At 34.2% G+C, this 21,935-nt stretch overlaps 1 protein-coding gene across 3 annotated transcripts in view; it reads right to left on the minus strand.

Annotated features, from left to right (window-relative positions):
• The window catches only part of LOC129949971 (uncharacterized), a 286,002-nt gene that overhangs the window by 168,125 nt on the left and 95,942 nt on the right, over positions 1 to 21,935 (minus strand). For all 3 annotated transcript variants that reach the window (XM_056061724.1, XM_056061723.1, XM_056061722.1), the window contains exon 2: positions 869 to 2,668. In XM_056061724.1, coding sequence (XP_055917699.1) covers positions 869 to 1,623 — 755 coding nt within the window. In that variant the 5' untranslated portion in view covers positions 1,624 to 2,668. The remainder of the gene's footprint in view (positions 1 to 868; positions 2,669 to 21,935) is intronic.

A 21,935-nucleotide genomic window follows, 5' to 3' on the forward strand; every position in this document is an offset into this window, starting at 1 on the left:
GGACTACTACAATTCTGAGTGGTTTGGAGATTCATGATGCATGTCAACCGGAAGCCATCTTAGGCCTGAGTTTCATTCCAATTTGTACCGCAAGCTAAGAATCTAGCGCAATATTCCATCTTTTTGTGATTTTTTTTGTGAAAATGAGTAACAAAAATAAAATTAATTAACTAAATTAATTAACTTTGATTTACCCCTAAGACTACACGGTAAGTGATTTATTCAAACTTTTAATAAACAAAGCGTTGGTAATATTCAAAAATAAAGTAAGCAATAAGCCATTCAGTTGTAGATTAGCAGCGTTAGCAACATTTTCGAACTTTTTTTTTGAAAAATTTTACAACAAAATCGTTGAATTTGTTAAGGCTCTGAAAAGTATAGGGTTTTCAGATAGTATTAAATTATCCAGGGTCGACAGTTTGTTCGGATTATGCTTGCATTTTTTGAAGGCTTTACTTTGAAGAACTTGTTTGTGTTGAGTAGAACATTATTATTTTATGACTTTTTTCGTTCTGTGTTGGGATACCAGCTAGAAATCCGGTTAAACGGTTACGAAACTGCTTAGGTTCTTATCTTTTCTCTGGAAAAGAGAACCTTTTGAAAATTTCAAAAATATAGATCATCTACAAATTTGTTTAACACTCCTTTGTCACAATAATTTTAGAAAGGACAGACCCTCAATGAAAAAAAACACTCAAATATTATTTGTATTTAAATCTCAGTCCTCAAGCCCTTAGGCTTTTTGAATAACTTAAGTTTACTCTGCCAACGTCTGCTCTTAAATTATAAAAAAAGAACACACACACACAAAATGCCCTAACCTAAAACTCGGAGTAATAAGAAACTCTTGAATAAATCATGTACTTACTTTCCATTAGCTGGTAAGTCCACATACAACGGTCGAAGGGGTGGTCCGAGGGGACTGCCAAACGGTGGTCCCATTTCCATTAAAGACCTTGCCAGAGTGCGACTCCACACTTTGGCACCACCAATCACAGCAACAACAAAATAAACTGCATCACTGCGCTCTGGAAACACCGGAAGTGGCCCACTGCCTAGCAGGCCATCTGTTGCCGCTACTACCGGAGCTCGATGGTGGTTAGATGAGTGATGGTGGTAGCCACCGCCAGATGATGTTGCTGTTGCAGACTTACCCATCCCGAATAGAGCCATAGGTTGCGGAAGTTGCTCAATATCCCCTTGGGAGAGTTCAATTCGAAATCCTTTTGCAGCAGCGCCAGCGTCATCCACTGGGGTATGAATGGTGGAAATGTCGAGCGGGACGCGGAGATTGTTCTCATCGGGAACAGACTTTTCGCGTCGTCGATTTGATTTCGTGTGATTATTTTTAAGTAAATTCGCGTCCACATCCGGTACCGGTTTTTCGTTGGCCAGAAATGAGGCTCGCTCCTTATCCAGCTCGTTGTTACTGCTGTTTGATTTAGTTAATAGGTCTTCGGTGGTGGCATTGGCGGTAGCGGCGGCGGTTGCGTTGGCGGTGGTCGAGGGTGTGGCATTTTGTGAAATATTTATGCGGCGAATGGTTGCTGTCTCGGCTGAAATTAGATGCAGCTGCACCGAAACGATGAATAAGTAAACAAAAAAGTTTCCATTCGAGAACATTTTTCATGTGGCTCTGTGGATTTGAGTTGGCTCGATGTGTGTGCGGTGTCGTCCGTCCTGATGGGAAATGATAGGAAGCCTATTTCCTGTCCAACAAAACTTTTCTTGTTGATGATGGCGATGGTGGTGACGTAGACGGTGACTGTGACGACGATGTTGGTGCTGTGCGGTGCGGTGGTGACGGGAGCGAACGAACACGACGAAGACTTTGGGGAGCCTCTTCAAAATGCCGTCACCTTGATGTGGGTGGTGGATAGTTAGGTCCCTTCATCGCTCCACGTTATTCCTGTGCTTCGCGGCGCTGGGTGTCCTTTTCGCCTAGTTGAAAAAGTTTTCAGCTTTGGTTTTTACAAAAAGAAACAGAAAGTCAAAAGCAGATAGTGATGAATAAGCGAGTAAACAAACGAATGAGAAAGAGAGAGCGCGAAAGGTAGAACAGAGAAAAAGTGAGAATAATAGAAATTTATTGTTATTTTGCCGTAAGTTTTTGGGCGAGTAATTTATCAGGACATCCTTTGGCCAGAATATTTTGTAGTATATTTTTCATGCAACTTCCCAAGGACTCTTGTAATTAATTTTACTTCCGACAGTTGTTCTTGTAGCAGCTTACTCCGCAGAGATTGGCAGCACTGATGGTGGAAGTGTTGCTGCTGCAGCAATTCATCTCTGTGTGTTTTAAATATTTACGGCAACGATGAAGCTCTTGGTGAGTTATTTGGATCCTTGGTCCTTTTTTTGTTTTGTTGATTAATTGAAATAATTTTGACAAATTTATTTGTGGTTCACTTAAAAAGTTATTTTATAGTTTTTTTGTTAACTTTGACTTTAAAAATTAAATTAAATATTTTGCTGTTAGATTGAAAGTTTCTGTTTTTATGTTTTAGGTGTTTAAGGTTTTCTTTTGTTTTTTTTTGTTTTGTGTTTTGTTAAGCTGGTTTAAGGATTAACCCTTTTCATTTAACGAAGTCCACATATTTTTCTAATTGTCAAAGCGTTCTTTTGAGCTAGTTAGAGTTGAGTTGCCAGCAAGGATATGGTTTGACATCTGGAAAAAAGAAGAAATAGACAAATTTAAGTACATTCAAATTTTAAAATAATTGATTGTAGATTAAATAAACAAATGTCCAGAAAAAGGTTATAGATTGAAATTTTATTTAAGTACAAGGTTTAAGTGGGAAAGGGAGGTAATAAATTCAAATGAAGTGTCAAAAAAGGATTTCGTTTTTAATCCTTATGATAAGAAAAGACTGATTTAAATTGTAGGAAATAGGGATTATTTCAAACTAGGTTGTTTAGTAAAAACGGTTTGAAAGTAACATTTTTAATTGTTGTCAAGATATTCGATTAATCAAGTCAAGATCTTTAAAGAATGCCCTACCGAAGCTTAACATTCTAAAACTGGTCAGAGCGTATTGTGAATATTGCAAAGGATTATGCTCTCCTATATGCCCATGTCCGGTCCATATTGCAGTGACTCTGGCTATATCATGCCTAGGTGTGCATAAAAGTTCGATAGAACGGTTTTCGTTGATGTAGCATAGTCCGTTTGACTGCAGTTGAATTCTGTCAAAAAATTGAGAAAAGTTTGCCCTTAATAGCTCCAAAAGGAATATTTACCCCTTTCCACAAGTTTTTACTTGACATGAAAACTTTAAATATTCAAGACCACGCATTGTACGTCGCCATTTTTGCAGATAGCGTTTTCTCTTATCGGTGTTAAATTCGAAAGAGTGCATTCTTTTCATTTAAATCAATGTGTTGCCTTTGAAGATTGCATTCAAATTCAAATAAGATTGTTGTCTTTTTGATTCTTTTGTTCCTCAAAATGAGTACAAATATTTTGTCTGTTTTTCTGCTAAGAACTTGTCAACAAAATAAATCTTAAAAATATTTACACAAGTTTTTATAAAAGTAAAAGAAAAGAATTAAAAGTTTTCAGCTATTAGAATCAAATATAGGCAACATTAATAAATAAAAAAGATTTTAATTGGCACGTGGAAATAGTTATATTTTTTTTTATAGTTTAAACAATTTAAAAACAATATTATGATGTTGTATCAATACATACATAATAAGTACAAATGTACATATTTATGTTTTTGTCTACCGCATATTCTTTAGAGATATTAGCTTTATACTTTTTATTTTCTTTTTTAATTGAACTTTATTGAAAACCACTCGTGTGTTCTTTATTTGTTTAAATTAAAATGTAGAGTTTACTTTTTAAAGGTTTATATTTACACATGTAAAACAAACAAAGAATTGTTTCAAGCAATTTACGTTTGAATTTTGTTGAATTTGTAATTCAAAGAGATTTTGTTTTTTTTTTGAGATTACATTTTCTGGAAGAATCTGAATTGATTGTAACGTGATGCTAATTTTTATAAATGAAAACAACCTAAAGCAGTCATTGATACTGATGAGAATTTGTATCTGCTCAAAAATTAAAATTTTGTTTTTATTTTTTAGGAAACTTTCATTTTGTTTTTTGTTTTTTTTTTGTTATTTTTGTTTTTCAAATAAGTTTAAACTAAATTGTAAAGGTTGGTTTCATTTTAAGGGCCGATAGTGAGTCTTAATCACACTTGAATGTCAAGTTTTTTTTCTGCATTTTATTTGACATTACGCAATTTCAGATTGGCTCAATTTAAACAATTGAAAAGAACACAATCGAGCAGTGCGTTTAAGCTATATAGGCTTATTATGAAAATGGTCGTGATTTTTTCAGTAAATTTAATCTTTCCAATATTCGTACAAACCTAATCCAACTCGTCCTAGCGGTCGTTAACAACAGATGCACCTCTCACGCTCATCGTGGACAAACATTATGCGTATAGACTTTCATTTACACGCTTCCACGGTATAATTGACTCAAGAACTTAAGCCTCTTGACCATTTTAATTGTCACGTTCCGTAATGGTCAGAATGGTGGCAAGAAACGGCAAATCATCTTCAGTGATAAACTGATGAGGTAAAGGTTGACCTCAGTTGATTCGTCAATAAGCAGAATTGCATCCACAAAGAGTGCAGTTTATTAGCTGGAGGCATCTTCGAGCCGTATTTTTATCTCAATGAGGCCAGCCAGGCAGTTACTTTGATAAACGGTATTCGCTACCGTGAGATAAAAACAAACTTTTTATGGCCAAAAATTGGAAGATATCAATGTTTAAAATATGGCTCGTTTCACACTACACGGTTTTAACCGTACGGCAAAAAAACCGGACGGCATAAACCAAATCAATGTCTAATTCCACATTATACGGTTTTAACCGTACTGTAAAACTCGATATATGCAGGGTTCCTGTGCTTGTGTCTTGAGGTGGCTGATCGAACTCTGCCACACGATCGAACGTACGCCACTATACTACACGGCGTGGGGCCAGCATTTTGCCGTGACCGTATAATATGAAAGCGTATATGCTCTTCTTCGCGCTTCTAACAAAATGTCGTCGTCCGGTTTTTTGCCGTACGGTCAAAATCGTGTATCGTGAAACGAGCCTATGTGGTTTCAACAGGACCGTGCCACTTGCCACACAGCTAACAAAACGATGGTTATTCCAAATTAAGTGGTTGCAATGTTAATTGGCCGTTGAACTTCTTTCTCTATGCTTATTTGTAAGGAAAGGTGTACGTCAATAAGCCAGCAACTAGTCGGAAGCAAAAGGATGAGATAATTCGGCACATTAACGGCATAGAACCTTAATTATGCCCCAGCGTCATCGAAAATTTGGACCATCGGATTGAGGTGTGCTGCCAAAGTCAAGGCTTAAATTTTGTTCTTAACATAACTAATTCATCAAAAAATTATAAAAAGATTCTGCGAAGCGACCCACACTGATAACTTTTGATCCCGCCTTTCGATTTGTCTTGCTTAAAAGTTTGTAGGTTTTTAGGTTGGGTTAAAAAAAAATTACAGTTAAATTATTCTTTAAAAAATTTAAAATTACCAACAACATTTTTGATATAAAGAAATAGTTTAGTTTGAAAATCTAGTTTTGTTAAATAGTTTTTTAGTCGAAAAAAAAATGTTTTAGTATTTCTTAAATTTTTACAAATTGGATGAATGAAATTAATTTTAGAAATATCAAGAACCGAACATCAATTTTTGCCAAATTTGTGTACTATTTTTTGTAGATCGAAAACAATAAAAAAAGTTTGAAGACAATATGTTTAATATTTGAGAATAAGAAAATAAGTTTTTACCAAGTCTTAGCATTGTTTTTTTTTTTAATTTTTTTATATTTTGTAAAAAAACTGGCAATTAGATTTTTCTCAAAATTTTACTAAATGTTGAAAACTATATTTTTTATAAATAAAGAAGTTTAAAGAGAATATCTCAAAGTTTTGAAAAGACATTCAATTTTTACAAACGTTCTAAAATTTTTTTTAGTCTTTATTTTTTTGTAAAAAAACTGTCCATCCGATTTTTCTCAAAATTTGTCTGAATGTTGAAAACAATATTTCTTATAAGATCAAATAAGTCCGAAGACATTAAAGTCGAAAATCAATTTTTACGAACTTTTGTTAAATTTGTTTAGGTGTTTGTAAAAAAAACTGTCAATTCCAATGTTGAAAACAATATTTCTTACAAGATAAAATAAGTTTGAACCCATAAACTCAAGTTTTTGAACAGATATTTGGGTCAAAAATCAATTTTTATTAACTTTAAATAATGTTTTTTTTAGGTTTTTATTTAAAAAAAAATCTGTAAATTTGAGTTTTCTTAAAATTTTAACAGGTGTTAAAAACGTTATTTTTCGTTGGAAAAAACTGTTTAGGAGATGAAATCGTTTTTCTTCGTAAAATTTTCTAGGTGACACTTTTTTCAGTTTTTTTTATTCATAAAAAACCGTTTATTGGATTTTGTCCAAAGATATCTGGTTTGGTATCATGCTACAATATACAATATAAAATTTTATTCAAGTCTCTTGTGTTATTGTTTCGTGAGATATTTAGGGTTGACCAAAATTTTCATCTTTTTTTAAACTGCTATGGTAAAGATAAAATGCAGGACTGGGTCTTACGAACTTGCTCCTAAATGCTAAGAGTCTGTTTAAAGTACCTATATAAGGTTTAAAAATATACCTGCAAAATAAGTTTGCCTTCAAAGATATAAATACCATTTGACTTGTCAAAATAACCGCGCGATTCATCCCAAGATTTTATTTAAATATTCGAAGAACCAGGATGGAAAGTAAATTATCTGAAGATAAGTAAGAGAAAGAACATGTACGAGTAGGTTTAAATTGTAAAGCGATTGGTTGTGTAGTTAGGCAGGTGTCTAAAACGAATAAAAAATAGTTCATTGGCGTGCTCAGCTTTATGCAGATAGATAGATAAGGACATGTTAACATGAAGGAATGTTATTGGTATCTAGAAGGTACATACTACATTCCTTCTTTACTACAAGTTTTTAGCGCAAACGAGAAGTTATTACGTTCAGATTCTTTTTTTTCGTTAAATTTTAAAAGAAAAAAGCATATGAACAAGTACAAGAAATTGCTATTCATGTGTTAAAATAATTAAAAAAAAAAACTATTTTAAGATTCAAAACTTTTTTTCAAAAGTAATTTTTTATATATAAAATTTTAAAATTTTGCTATAAAAATATTTTTGGTATGCAGTTGTTTAGTGATTTTTAATATACGCTATACATTTTAATTTCGTAGAAAAATGTTGATCCGTTTTTGAAAATAGAATTTTGAAAAAAAATTTAATATTTTTTAAAAATCCAAAAATTAAAAATTTGTTGGATAATCAAAAATTGTTAAAGCAATATAGGAGCTTATTCAGAAAAAACAAATATTGAAATCAGTTCATAAGTTGCTGAAAAAAATAAAAACAAAAAAACGGGTCTATAAGCGGTACCTTTCCTGAGCAATACAAAAATATGTTTTTCTTATTATAAGAAGCCAAGTTAAAAAATAGAATTTTAGAGAAAATTAAAAAAAAATCGATCGTTTTGTTTTTGAGAAAATTCGAATTTTTTTTTTGAACAAAATAATTGTATGGGGGCCACTGTAAGTTTTTAATCTTTAGAAAAAAATCCCTAACGCGAATCTGTCGAACTAAATCGACCCAATGGTTTAGGCTGTAGGAGCGTGGACAGACAGACAAAACAGACTGGACGTAATCTCGGGACCCACTTTTTTGACTTCTCTATCATCGTAATATCATGTTTGTCGCAAGTAAAAACCACCCACGCTATTTTCGTGAGGCCCGTTCTGCATTTTTCTGCATTATCATCTGTATAACAACATTTATTTGAAGTCGATATCTCTCTGGGTCTTGAGCTATGGACGACAAAACTTACGTACACACTCACGCATAAATATCTGTCTACAAATATCTTATTTCGACTCTAGGGACCTTGAAACGTTGATAAATGTCAACATTTTCAATTCGAAAAATCGGACCCATTACAATAACATCCTATGGGAAGTTCGTAATAAAAAGAAATTACAGTAATGTCCTTAATAATTTTTGATTTATTTTAAATCAGTATCGGCCCTTAAAATCTAACCACCCTTAATAATCTCTGCAAGTATTTGGGAGTTTTACTTAATCCAACCGTGCATTATAGAAAGCACCTTATAGAAAAAGCAAAAACTTCACAAAGCTTAATTAATGTAACTCGAAAGAAGATCTTTTCTAAAGATCACATTAATTTTCTACAAAATATAATATTTTCAATGCAGTCGTGAAAACTTCGCTTTGTTATGCGGCACAAATATGGGGTGTGCAAGAATACAAAGAAATTGAAATGTTTCAAAGAAATTTCTTAAAGATAATATTCAATGTTCCCTTAAAAGCACCTAACTATTCAATTTATTTGGAAACAGGCCTGCCAAAACTTTTTACTTTAAGTCTAAAGCTACATACTGATTATTAAATTAAAATGCTTGGTCTACGTGAAACTCGGTTATGTATGATGCTCTACAAATTTCGGAATAAGGACTGGTGGATGAGGACATGGGAAAACATTGCTGCTTCCAGTGGAGAAGTTGTGCAAATCAATCTCAACAATATTGTCCAGATGAAAACGAAGTTCTACGAAATCATCCAAAAACTTGAAGAAAATAATCGAAATCAGATGATTGAAAATGCCCGGCAATCGGAGAAAACTTGTGTGACAAGAATTACTTCCAAGATTCTTTCTCCTATAAAGATATTTCCCTAATTTTTTAATCAAGATGCGAACTTCTACATTTAAATGTAATACACTACAACGGAAACTTTGACCAAATTTGCAATTAATGTAACTTGAAAACTGAAGAGGATTGCTTTCATTTCATCAGTTTGTGTCCAATTTTTAACCAGCAAAGAAGAGTATACTTTGGTAAACCCGCTCTATCAGTGAAGGAAAGAATTGAAATTTTAAATGGTTAAAATTGGGCGAACCTTGTCAAACTTTTCAGAGCTAGCTACCACTACAGAATGCTTATAATAACGGAATATACATAAGTCATATAATGAAAATATTTATACAATGAAATCATACCGTTTTTACTTTTTTTTAAAATTGTATACCATTATACAGATATACTTGTTTAATTGTATACTTAAAAATAGGCTGGGATGCGACCCACACTGATAACTTCCCATCCCGTCTGTCGATTTGGCTTGCTTAAAAGTTTGTTTACATGTACTCGTATCAATTTTTACCAAATTTGCGTACTATTTTTTATAGATTTTATTTTTTATGAAAAAAACGGACTGTTGGATTTTTATATAAAAATCACTGAATATCAAAAACAATATTTTCTGTAAAATAAAATAAGTTTGAAGCCAATATTTTATACTTTGGAAAAGATATTTGAGTCGAAAATCAATTTTTACCAACTTTTATAAATTTTTTTTTAAGGTTTTTATTTTTTGTAAAAAAAACTGTCAATTCGATTTTTCTCAACATCTTTCAAAATGCTTAAAACAATATTTCTTATAAGATAAAATAAGTTTGAAGTCTAACTTTCAAGTTCTTAAAAAAGATATTTGAATCCATATTCAATTTTTACCAACTTTTGTTAATTTTTGTTCGGGTTTTAATTTTTTATAAAAAAAACTGTCAATTCGATTTTGTTCAAAATTTTACTGAATGTTGACAACAATATTTTTTGAAAGATAAAAGTAAATTAAAGTCAATATCTCAAAGTTTTTAAAAGATATTTGAGTCGAAAATCAATTTTTACCAACTTTTATAAATTTTTTTTTAAAATTTTTATTTTTTGTAAGAAAACTGTCAATTCGATTTTTCTCAAAATTTTATCAGATTTTAAAAACATTATTCTCCGTTGCTCAAAATTGTTTTGGAGATGAAATCATATGTAAGTCGTTAAATTTAGGAGGTGACAAATTTTTTTGATTTAGAAAAAAACCGTTAGATAGATTTTTTTTTCAAAAAATATACTTCTTTGAGATCACGTTACAGTTTATTATATAAAATTTAATACAAGTCTCTAGCGTTTTTGGTTCGTAAGATATTTAGGGTTAACCAAAATTTTCACCTTTTTTTTAAACTGCTATGGTAAAAAAACCACCCACGCAATTTTCTTGAGAGCCCTTTCTGTATCTTTCTGCCTTATTATCTGTATAACAAAATGTATTTGAATTTGATACTTCTTCTGGTTCTTGAGCTATGGATGACCAAAAAAACGTAGCGAACGTACGTACACACGCACGCACCTTGAACGTCGAGAAATGTCAAAATTTTCAATTCGAAAAATCGGACCCATTACAATAACTTCCTTTGGGAAGTTAAAAAGGAGTCAATTTAAAGTAATGATTAAAACAATCTTAATTTTTTGTACCTATGGAGTTATTATTTTACAAAAATTCGTTTCGATCGTTGTTGGATATTTTTCTAAGATCTATAAAATAATCATTATCGAAACTATTCAATCCAATCATTGGATAAACCAGCTTAATAGAATTGTATATTTTCAGAAATTATACAAATTTTAGTGTGTATTTTATTTTTAAAAGATTGGCAATTTAATGTGATGATAAACATTTAATGTTAAATGCTATCAAACAATTTTCGAAGCGTTCCTAAGAAAATCATGTTAAAAAAAGAAAGCATTGCGGCAACTGTATTAATTTTAATCATTACGTCATTAACAAATTAAGTCCACGTCCTTCCTCTGGCCACAGATCTGCCATCAACTCCCAGCAGCACTTCACAATTAAAGCCTTCTTAACGATGACCACAACACAACAGCCAGTTGGTCATACCAATAAATTGGGACATGCCGCTGATCCAGCAATCAATTAAATGAGACAGGAAACAACAAAAAAAAACAAAAAAATCCACTTATTAAGGACATTTAACTATTTGCGTGGCTTTATTATTTTATAATGTTGATGGTTCGCCAAATTGTTTACATACGCGACTGTGGTGGTGGCAGCGGACCTTCTACCACACGAGGCGTACTTCTGTAAATTGCTGATGCGTATTTTATTCTCATTAAGAAAGTTATTGGTACCTTCGTGCTGTTTATTTACTGACATTAAATTAATAAGGACCTATTGTGTGAATGACTATGACATAGAGGGTATCCTTTTTCATATGAAGTTGGCATGAAGTATCCTGATGGTTTGGTTGGGGCTTGGGGGTTGTTCAAATATAGGTTTCCATTTTTGTGTGGTTGTAATCTTCATCTTATTCTTTTATTTGATTAAGCATTCTGATATCTCTTTTAATTTAGTCAATTACCGTTAAGTGTATTCATAGCGTTTGTTTGCTTAATTGTTATGTTTCATTTTCATTTTCATTTTCGTTTTCAGTTGTTATTTTATATTGGGGTTAAAGGACGAATAGAAAAACACCCGCACATCCACATAACAAAAGTGGCGACGCAAATTTGTGTTGTTTTTCATGTGAACATTTTCCCATGAATATAAAGGATATTCATATTATGAGTATGTATTTTGTTTAGTGGTATTCATTTATTTATTTTGGGTAGACGTATTTTATTTAGTATTGTGCAGCAGTCAAATTAATCGTGTATATTGTTTTGTTTATGATGAGAGAAACTGATATCATCAAAATTCATTCGTAATTAATTTCTAATCTTCTAAGCAAACATGAATCATTAGGAGCAGCCTGACAAATTAAAAGAGGACATTGGAGAAACTTGGAATAGTATTTACTAAATAATTTATAGTGTAACTTATTTTTGAAGAGATAAACGGGACGTTGAAGTTAATTGTGATGCTTTTGGTAAAACAACTATCATTTACTTAAAACGCGACTTGCTTACTTAAGGTAGCACTACAGTCCTCTGTGGACTAGGACTTCACTCAACAAACTTCTCTATTAAGTTGTGCGTCCTGTGGGTGTGGATTCGAAAACTTTCCAGGCTGGAGCATTGGTTTCCAGCTGTTACAGTCGTTGTTCTTTTATCCTTCTGCCTAAGTCTATGCATTGCTGCGCAGCCAGTACAGCTCGCCGTACCATCTTCTCCTCTACTCGCCTTCAGTGCATGGATAAGGTTAGGTTGAATTGGCTATCCGTGATGGAATAGGAACAATTTAATGGTCCACTATGATACCACATGAATCTTGAGGCTTCCTCCTAAGGTCAATGAAACCAGTTTGAGTCAATTATGAAACATGAGAGGCTGATAATGCTGATATGATTTAGATCGTTTAGATCGTTAAAGAAGAATTCCCTTAGGTAATTCTTGCGTTTTCGATTCAGAGCAGGGCATGTAAAGAGAAGGTAAAGAATTGTTTCCTTCTATTCATCGTCCATACAGATTTTGCAAAAGTCAGTTGAGACTACGCCTTGCCGCCTGGCGTGCTTTCCTGTTAGACAGTGTCCTGTTATAACACCTATTAAAGAGCTTATATGCGATCTGCTTAGAGATAGCAAGTACCTTAAACGTTTTAAATCCTGTGTTGGCTAGATGTTTTTTGTGACCTGACACTTGGTGATATTGTTCCACCTGGTATTTGCCTTCTTCATAGCGTCTTACATTAGCAAAAGCTTACAAGTAACGATTGGTATGTCAGCATTTGCCAAACGTGGTACAATGGGTTGTACTCTACTGTTCCTGGCAAGTTCATCTGCCTTAGCTACCTGGAATGTCTTTATGGCCCGGCACCCAGCAACGCTATACATTGAAATATTGTTCCATCTCAATTAGAGATGTTGGAGAGTTATGGACTTTTATAGAGCTTGTAGAGACAGAATTCAGAGTTTGGATAGCGGCCTGACTATCTGAGAAAATATAGATATCAGATGTTGATATCATGTTTTTTTTAAGATAAGACAAGACTGCTTTCATCGCCAAAAGTTCCGCGTGGAACACGCTACAACGATTGGGAGGGCGGAATGAAAGACTTATTTTCAGTAGTTCTGAGTACAACCCCTTCTTTTGTAATTGATCCTTCTATATAAAAGTTGATTGATTCGTTTTCCAGAAATGCCCTATTCTCCCAAAAAGATCTCTAAGGTATAGAAATCTGAAATTTCTGTCGAATTGCATGGTGTAGTATGTGTGCTTTGTATCTTAGAACTACGGTGTGGCCAATGTTGTTGCTAACCCACTGCGATAGTGGTATGAAGCGAATAGCAGAGCTTGCAGCTGTTTGTTTGCTAAATATATCAAGAGGTGTTAGGTAGAGTAGAGTTTCCAGTACCGCAGATTTGGTCGTGCAAAGCCATTCGCTTATACATAGTCAATTTTTATTTATTTCATCGCGTTTTATAGCTTTCTCTAAAGCAGTTCACACCGTACATTAAAATCGGTCTGATTACCGATGTGTATAGCCAATGCGTGATTCTGAGTTTTAGGCCCCATTTGTTACCAATAGCTTTTTTGCGAGAAAAGAGAGCTATGGTAGCTTTTTTGACTCTGTCTTATACATTACGTTTCCCATTTGGTTTTTGGTTTAAGCCTAGTCTGAGAACTTTAATTGGATTCTTTTAAGGGAGGGTTAACAAATACAATTTTGTATCTCCTCGAAAATAAGACTAAATCGGTTTTATGTAGGTTAACACCCAGTCCACACCAATCAGCCCAAAGTATTAGTCTTTAAGGCATTTTGCAAGAGTTCTGTAAAGGTGTTAAGACTCTTTCTTGAAACCGCTATACCAAAGTCATCCACATATTCAATCACTTTTAAACCCTCTTCATCCAGACCAGTTAGGATTTCATTTACCAAAAGGTTCTAGAGGAGAAGACCTTGCGATCTCCGTCTAATACCGAATCTTCTGGCAGAAAAGTTGCCCTGTTTTGAGTTTCTTATTCTGCTAGTCAGCATTAAAAAAATTAAATTCCAAGCGAACTCTCTAAGTTAAGAGATGTTAGTACAGATGTGTCCACATTGTTAAAAGCACCTTCGATGTCAGGGAAAGCAACCATAGTGAACTCTTTATGATTTAGGGAGTATTAGATGGTGCGTACTAAGGTGTTTAACACCGTTTCCACCGATTTATCTTTAAAGTAGGTATGTTGAATCGAAGACAGAAGTCTTGTATCAATCTTGTATCTTGCCATTCGATGGATATCAATCAATATTTCCAAGGTCTTAACTACTCTTATGCTTTCTAAGCCCAACCAAAAGCATTTAAAAAAAGTAGTTCTTCGTTTGATCTCAGTACTGCTCAAATTGCAAAATACTTTTCTTAAATTTATCTTAAGTAGTAAAGTAAACCTTATTTTCAAAAACAAAAACAACATCTATATTAAAGGTGTTGGCAAACAAGTTCAGTTGGTATATTAATTAGGTGTTATTCAGTTCACGTGCAAGCTAATCAGTGTTCTTAGCTAACTTTTGTTAAATGGCCGGAAACAAATACTCGAATGAAATAAAAGAAAAAATTATAGAAGAATATAAAAGAGGAATAAGTGTTATCAAAATATCAGAACATATTGCATTTCAAAATCAGTGATTCGCCGATTAAGAACATTTTACAAATCCTCCAATCTAACTGAACCGTTAAAAATTAGAGAAAAGTAATCTTTTCGGACGAGTCCAAATTCGATTGTAAGCTTTCTGATGAAGTGGTTTCCAACGTGGACTTAATCAACGTCATACCAATGCTACTGTGAAACACGGAAGAGCTAAGGTAATGGAGGGAAGGAAAGGTTGTTTTTCAGGGCATAACTTGGACCAATTCATCCTTTTTCCACAAGCCTATTTTGAGTTTAACTTTACAACAGGTGGTAAATACTTGGCGATATGTTCAGAAAATTTGGTGGATGCGATAAGACCTCCCATCTGAACTACCGTAGCTTCTGATGAGCCATCAACGAAGTGTGTGGTTTGCCGATATCCTGGTGGAACACAACACCCTTCCTGTTGGCCAATTTTTGGATATTTCTGGTCGGTCACCTGCTTCAAGTAGTCAAGTTGTTCGCAGTAGATTGTAGAGTTAGGTGTCTGGATGTATGGAAGCAGCTCATACCAAATGATTCCCTTCCAATCCCACCAAACACACAGCAAAACTTCCCGGCCGACAATCCCGTTTTGGGCACTGTTTGGTACGATTCACCGGCCTTCGACCACTACAGATTGCGCTTGATGTTTTGATATGTGATCAATTTTTCGTCGCCAGTCACCATCAGATTCAAAAACAAGTTCTATCCGTTTTAGCGGATATCAACAGGTGTTCAATCGGTCCAGAAGGTTTTTTTGCGTCAAAAAATGCAGCGCCTAAACTTCAAGCTTTTTTTGTACCCAGTCTTCTGCAGTGGGTTTAAAATGATTTGGTAACTAACTCCTATCTCCTGGGCGATGCCACACACCGGTCTAACCCGATATTTCCCATTATTTGATCGGAATTCGTCGTCACCGGTCTTCTGCCGTCTTTCATATCTTTGGTGTCGTTTTGACCGGCTCTGAATTTTCGAAACTATTCCCCCGCGGTTCAAAGTGATAAAGAACTATCGCCCAAAACACTTTGCCCCAAAACTCGAAAGACAATAATGTGAAAGGGAGATATTTTTTTCAACCTTTATAATGCTTTCGCACGCTAAGAATCTGTAGCCTCTGAAATGGACAAAACGGCCAAGCCGTCCCCAGATCTAAACTCCATAGGAAATATATGGGAAATTGAAGATCGACGAATTAGAAGGACTAATTCCAAAAATAAAAACCATCCCTTAAATTTGTTAAGAAATTGCATTAAACTCAAGGAAAACAGTAAGCTCGTATTTCAAAACAAAATTATAATTATTTTCTATAAGAATAATTTCAATGACCATCAACAAACTCATTTGAATTAAATTGGTTAATTTTTCATTAGGCTGCCGTAATTTCAATTGAAAGAAAAGGAAACAAATCCTTAAATCAGGAAGTTAAATATCCTAACACCAAAAATTAATTAAGCCTTGCAAATCATGAAATATGCTACAGTCGCAAAAAAGTAAAAAGAATAAACAAACTTTTACTTTTCCAAAAGAAAAAGAAAATCTTCGATTGTTAACGACGACAACATGTTGGAATAATGTTTTCCAAGCGACCACCACTGTTACCGCTCTGGCGACTCCGCCTCCATCCCCGTCATAGTCGTGGTTGTCGTCTTTGGCTGGTTGTCCGAAAAAGTTATTCAACTTTCTGAGCACGCCGAGTTGATGTTAAATTTATTCCGAATAAACTTTTTCCTTTTTTGGTTCGACCAAAAAAAAATTATTAGTCTTTTGGTTTAAAAGTAATTAAAAGATATTGGTTGTGTTGCCCCAAACAAAACTTTTTATCTTTTGTTTTTTTTTTTTCCACCCGATCCTGATCCCAATTCCAGTCCAAACCACTGCTTCCCACTTTTGGAAGGCACCAGAATTGAATAAGACCGAAAAAAAAACGGATGACAGCTTGTTCAAAATTTGCAGTCACAACGCCCAGCCCGCTGACATAATTCCTTAAATATTTCCTTCGCGTTACTTTTTTGTTGTTTTTGGTAGTGCAAGGATGACAGATAAAACTTGCCAATCGTGCAAGGAATAAACGTTTATATATAAATCTGTATTGAGAAGTAATTTGCAAGTTGTGATGTCCTTAATTGATTTCTGATGAATAATCATCAATCATTAATTCATCCTTACTTCGTTATCATCATTTTTGCATTCATATCCGGGGGAAATATATTCACGGGACGGGTTGAGTCAATAGGTTTTTTTTAGGGGAAGGGGGGTGGTGTGAAATATGCAAAGAAAATGTTGTATGGTGTAGGCGAAGAATGTTATTTAAAGGACCTTTGCTAGGATTTCTCTCGATTAATGGTGGCAATTTTGTTGGTAAATAACCAACAAAACCTAAACAGAAGACTTACATTCGATAAATGGGACTGGGAATGGTACTGGAAATAGGACTAATTAATAATTGAAAATATACCTCCATCAGTAAATTATATGGGGGGTGCTTCTTGCGCCTACACAATTGTGTCAACCGAACGATGTTTATGGTTTTAATGGTTGTGTATTTATTGACTTCTGGGTTCTAAAGTTATTGTCAATTTTGTTGGAGAACATAAATGTTTTGAAGCCATTTTTCTGGGAAATGGTTGGTGAGATTATTTACACAAGATGTACATTCTTCGGGTTTTAAAAGCAAGTAAATAGTCATATAGTGACTGAGAAATTTCAAAGGTTATGGTGGTTACTCATAAAGGAGGAAGCACTATGGCTTGTTTTTTTGTGAGCTTTAATTATGCGAAACGAGATTTCCTTAAAATCTTTAAAGAGTCTTTTAAACCCGAAACAGAAAAATCCAACGTATGATTAAGTTTTAGCTTTCATCTGCAAAAAATTTCTCATTTCTAGAAGTAGAGGATATTCACTTTTCAGCTCTCTCAGCAAGCTCCTTCAACTGGTCAAAATATAATACATTTTTAAGAGCAACTGTTTCCACAATCCAAGGTAACAACAAGGTGTTTTTTGAATTAAGATTTTTAAGAATAGAATCAGTGTGGAGCATAAACGTGGATGTCGTCAAAGGAAGGTGCAGTATTCTCTTCATAAAAAGTCGTTAAAACTGTTCCACCTGTTTTTCTTTTGCATTCTTCAGTTTTCATCAAATTGGATCTTGAGTTAGGATTTATGGATGTTAGGCCAAGATTTTTATAGGGCTCCACTATCTCAACTGGTTCTCTTTCCAAACCTCCACATATATTTCCTGGACGTTGTCTCTTTCCTTCACCAAAAACCATTATTTGAGATTTACTGCGAGGTTCCACATTTTTGAGTATTTTTAAATCAGTATTTTGATTCTGAAATTAAGCATTTCAATTCTTTCATTTAAATGCAAAACTATATCATTCAAGAACTAGGAGAATAGGAGTGTCCTGAAAGTGAATCCATGCCTAAGACCCGTAGGTGTAATGAAATTCCTCTATACTTTTTAACCAAGTTTCTGTCAACTTTTTTTTGTTTTTAAACTGGTATAACAACAGCTGACTCAAAACTTGGCGAAATATTTTCTTCGTTCTTAAAGAGATTGTTGAAAAGTGGCAGAAGATAGTTGGTGAACTTCTCAGTACTCATGAGGTATGATATCTTTCCAGGTTTAAGGAATAATGTTTACTTACTACGTACGTACTTAATTTCTCTAACCTATAAAACCAATGGTTGTTCCATTACTGAACAGAGGTCCTCAACTACTACAGCTTTTGTACAATCACAAGGTTATCAGATCTCTGACTCTTCTTCTTTCTTGAGTGAGTGTGAATTCTACTGTTGATTTTTCGATAACAATCCGAATCATTTGTATGCATTTTAAAGACCCCAATTATTGAAAGTGTGTAAGCAAAATATGATGCTACGTTCTTTGTCGTATGCCAAGCTTGCAAGGGAAGACAACTTTAGTAGAATAATTGGGAAAAAGAGCTTGCACGTCAACACTTACAACAACGGATTCGGGCTCATCAATTTTGCTGTGTAGTGAAACGTTATGGTAGCCAGTACGAGTTTTCCACACCTCAACATCCATTAAGGAACTTGGAGTTCCCCAGATCAATCCACTGTCAACCAGATTAACTACATTGCGATCGACGCAAGACACGCGTCCAGCATCATGGATGTCCGAACTTTCCGAGGAGCTTACATCGACTCGAACCACTATTTTGTTGTAGCCAAGGTAGCACTTCAAGTTTCCAGACACAAGGCAAAATAGGAAGATGCTTGAAGAATGTCGGCGGACAAATGCAGCCAAAAATCGGGCACCCAAAGCGGTACTGCTCACGAGCTCCATGAGCAGAAGAGGCGAGAAGAACACTGAGAAGTCAGGAAGGAAAAAGAGAGAGCATGTGAAGCATGCGATTGAAGATGTTGAAAGGTTTAAAAGCAATAATGAAGTTCGAAAGTTTTTTGAACAGGCGAAACGAAATTCACAAGTACATAAACCTAGAACTGAATACTGCAAAAGACGAAAGTGGAAACATCATAGTGGAACCGCAGTCAATGCTAAGGATATGGAAGGTGCACTTCTGCAGACTGTATAACGGTGACGTCGAAAGCCAACAATCCCGTCCTCCCGACTCAGACGAAGTAAAGATTGCCATATCTAAGCTGATGTCTAATAAAGCCGCTGGAGAGAATGGCCTGAATGCCGAGCTCTTTAAAGCAGTTGGAGATAAGTTGGTTAGGAGCATGCACCAACTTATCTGTAAGATATGGTCGGAAGAAAGCATGAACGATGAATAGAACCTCAGTATTGTTTGCCCGATCCTGAAAAAAGAAGACCCTCTAGACTGTACGAATTAAAGAGGAATAAGAAAGCAATTGAGTAGCAAAGCCCTTACTCGAGCTACCAAAGTGTCGCTGTATAAGATGATCATCATCCCCGTCCTGCTATACGGTGCAAAAGCATTTACTATGACAAAAGCGGATGAAAGCACCTTGGGTCGTTTTGAGAGAAAAGTTCTTCGTGTTCAGCGATGTAGACTTAGCCAGGAAGGTAAAAGTCCATCGACTTAGATGGGTGGTTCACGTAGAGCGCATGGAAACCAATGTTCCGGCCCGGAAGTAGAGGAAGACCGCGGATCAGGTGGCGCGCACAATTGAAAATTGACCTCACCCAACTTGGAGCTCGAAGCTGGATACATCTAGCTAGACCGAGAAATTCGTTAGATGAGGCCGTAGTTACACAGGAATGTAGAGCCACCTTAAGCAAGTAAGTTAGTCCTTTGTCGTAGGTCAAATGCCAAAGATTAAGGAAGAGTTAATAAATCTGGATTCTTGGCAACATTTATACGTGCTACAGAATTAATATTCCCAATTGTCTCTTAGTTATTTCTTCTAACAGCTCAAATGTTTCCACCAGTTTCAATCTTACAAGCCATGAAGTTGCTTCACTATGGTCTGAATGTACTTCAGTTTTGCGAAGCGTGACTTTAAAATGTTGACTATTTTTGTACAAAGTTGTAAGAAATTTGAATGAGTAATGGAGTTTTATTTTCATTTTTAATGTCAGAAAATGACAGCTTCAAGAGTGGCAGCTACCCAAATAAAGAGTTGATTAAAATGATACATCTTACACAAGAATTAATAACTGGACAAAGCAAATCCAATTAAAGTCTTATCCACACTTTTCCAGACAAATAAAAATGATCATCAAAATGATGATGATAATAGTGATGACCTCTTAGACAATTATCCACCACAAATTCAAGTTGAGACAATTGAAATTATCCCTTTGGCGTTTTCAGTTAGCTCCTTGGAAATAATAAACACTTAATTACTATCTTCAAGAAAACTACTAGCAATTAAATATATCCAAACATTAGGCAGCATACAATACTCCATGATAAATGATTTTCAGAAATAAAAAGAATCTTTTTTTAAAAGAATGAAAATCCAACGTCAAGAGTACTTAACGCAAACACAACGCAAAACAACACAGAATCCATTTCAAAAGTATGTCCATATATCCTTTTCTATGTACATACATAATATCTATACTAACATTCCAAGTCAAAGTTTTCTCTTGAATAGTCTCTGGAGCACGAATATAAGGACGTAATAAATTATACAATAAATTCTCTTTGGAGGAAAGTTTAAAAGCTTTAAAATATTTTCATATAAAACTGAACTTTAAGATGCAAAATCATCATTCACAACTAATGCCCCTGTTATCCTGAAACGTAACCAAAGAACATACATATACATATACCTGCCAACCTACCTGAAAAATTAGCAAAAGTTCTTCTTGGACTTCTTCTTGAAACCCTTTAAGACTTTTATCATCTTTAAGAAGCAACATCAAAAATTCAAAATAACTTATTTAAAGTATCAAAATGTTGGTTATGTGGGGAATTTGAAAGAAGTTTTATTTGTTTTTTCTTGACAACTATAAGGAAAAGGGTCAGAAGGATGTTTTAAGGGTTCTAATTCAACGACAAAAAAAATTATGTAGGAATCTTTTTATTCTTTTAAGTAAATACTTTCTTAAAAAATGAATAATTTAAAAGAAACTTATTTATATATGTATATGGTTTTTTTTTAATTAAAAGTGGATCTGCATGATTAGGTTTCAACCATCTAAATATAAGAAACTCACATAAAGGGTGGTTACATTTAAAGGGCTGATGTTGATTTTGAATAAAACACAAATTATTTAAAAAATTAGTCTTATTTATTTTTGTTATGATATTATTGGTATGGTTCAATTATGTATAGAATACAAAATTGATTTTATCTCCGCCGTGAATTCGGCGGCACATCTCCATCCAATAATGGTCCAAATTTTTGATAACGCATAATTGAGGTTCAATGCCGTTAATGTGCCAAATTATCTCATCATTAAGCTTTTGAATTGTTGCTGGCTTATTGATGTTCATCTTTTATCTTCAAATAACTCCAAAAAGAGAAGTCTAACCGTGTGAAATCACATGATCTTGATGGTCAATATTGACATTACTCTAGGTAACACGGCCTGTTTTGAACACATATCGTCCTGCCCACATCCATATCTCCAAATTTGGGCCATAAAAAGTTCATTATTATCTCACAATAGCAAACACCATTCACAGTAACTGCCGGACCGGAATCAATTAAAACAAATTACTGCCCATTGATGCCGGCATGGCCATAAACCGCAGCAAACAGTCACTCTTTGTAGGTGCATTGATTTTTCGACAATCACTCTTGGTTTATTATTTGCCCAATTGTGTTAATTCTGTCATTTGTTGCAACCATTCTGACCACGCTTGAGTTATATAATTAAGGCCCATTTTTATAATAAGCTTAAATAACTTTAACGCATTGCTCGATTGTCTATCTTTACATGGTTCAGATTGAATTAGCCTGAAAATTGAGAAATGTCAAATAAAATACAAAAAATAACTTGACATGTAGGTGTGGCTTACATTC

Source organism: Eupeodes corollae, chromosome 3 (genome assembly GCF_945859685.1).
Source record: "Eupeodes corollae chromosome 3, idEupCoro1.1, whole genome shotgun sequence".
In the NCBI taxonomy this organism is placed as follows: Eukaryota; Metazoa; Arthropoda; class Insecta; order Diptera; family Syrphidae; genus Eupeodes; species Eupeodes corollae.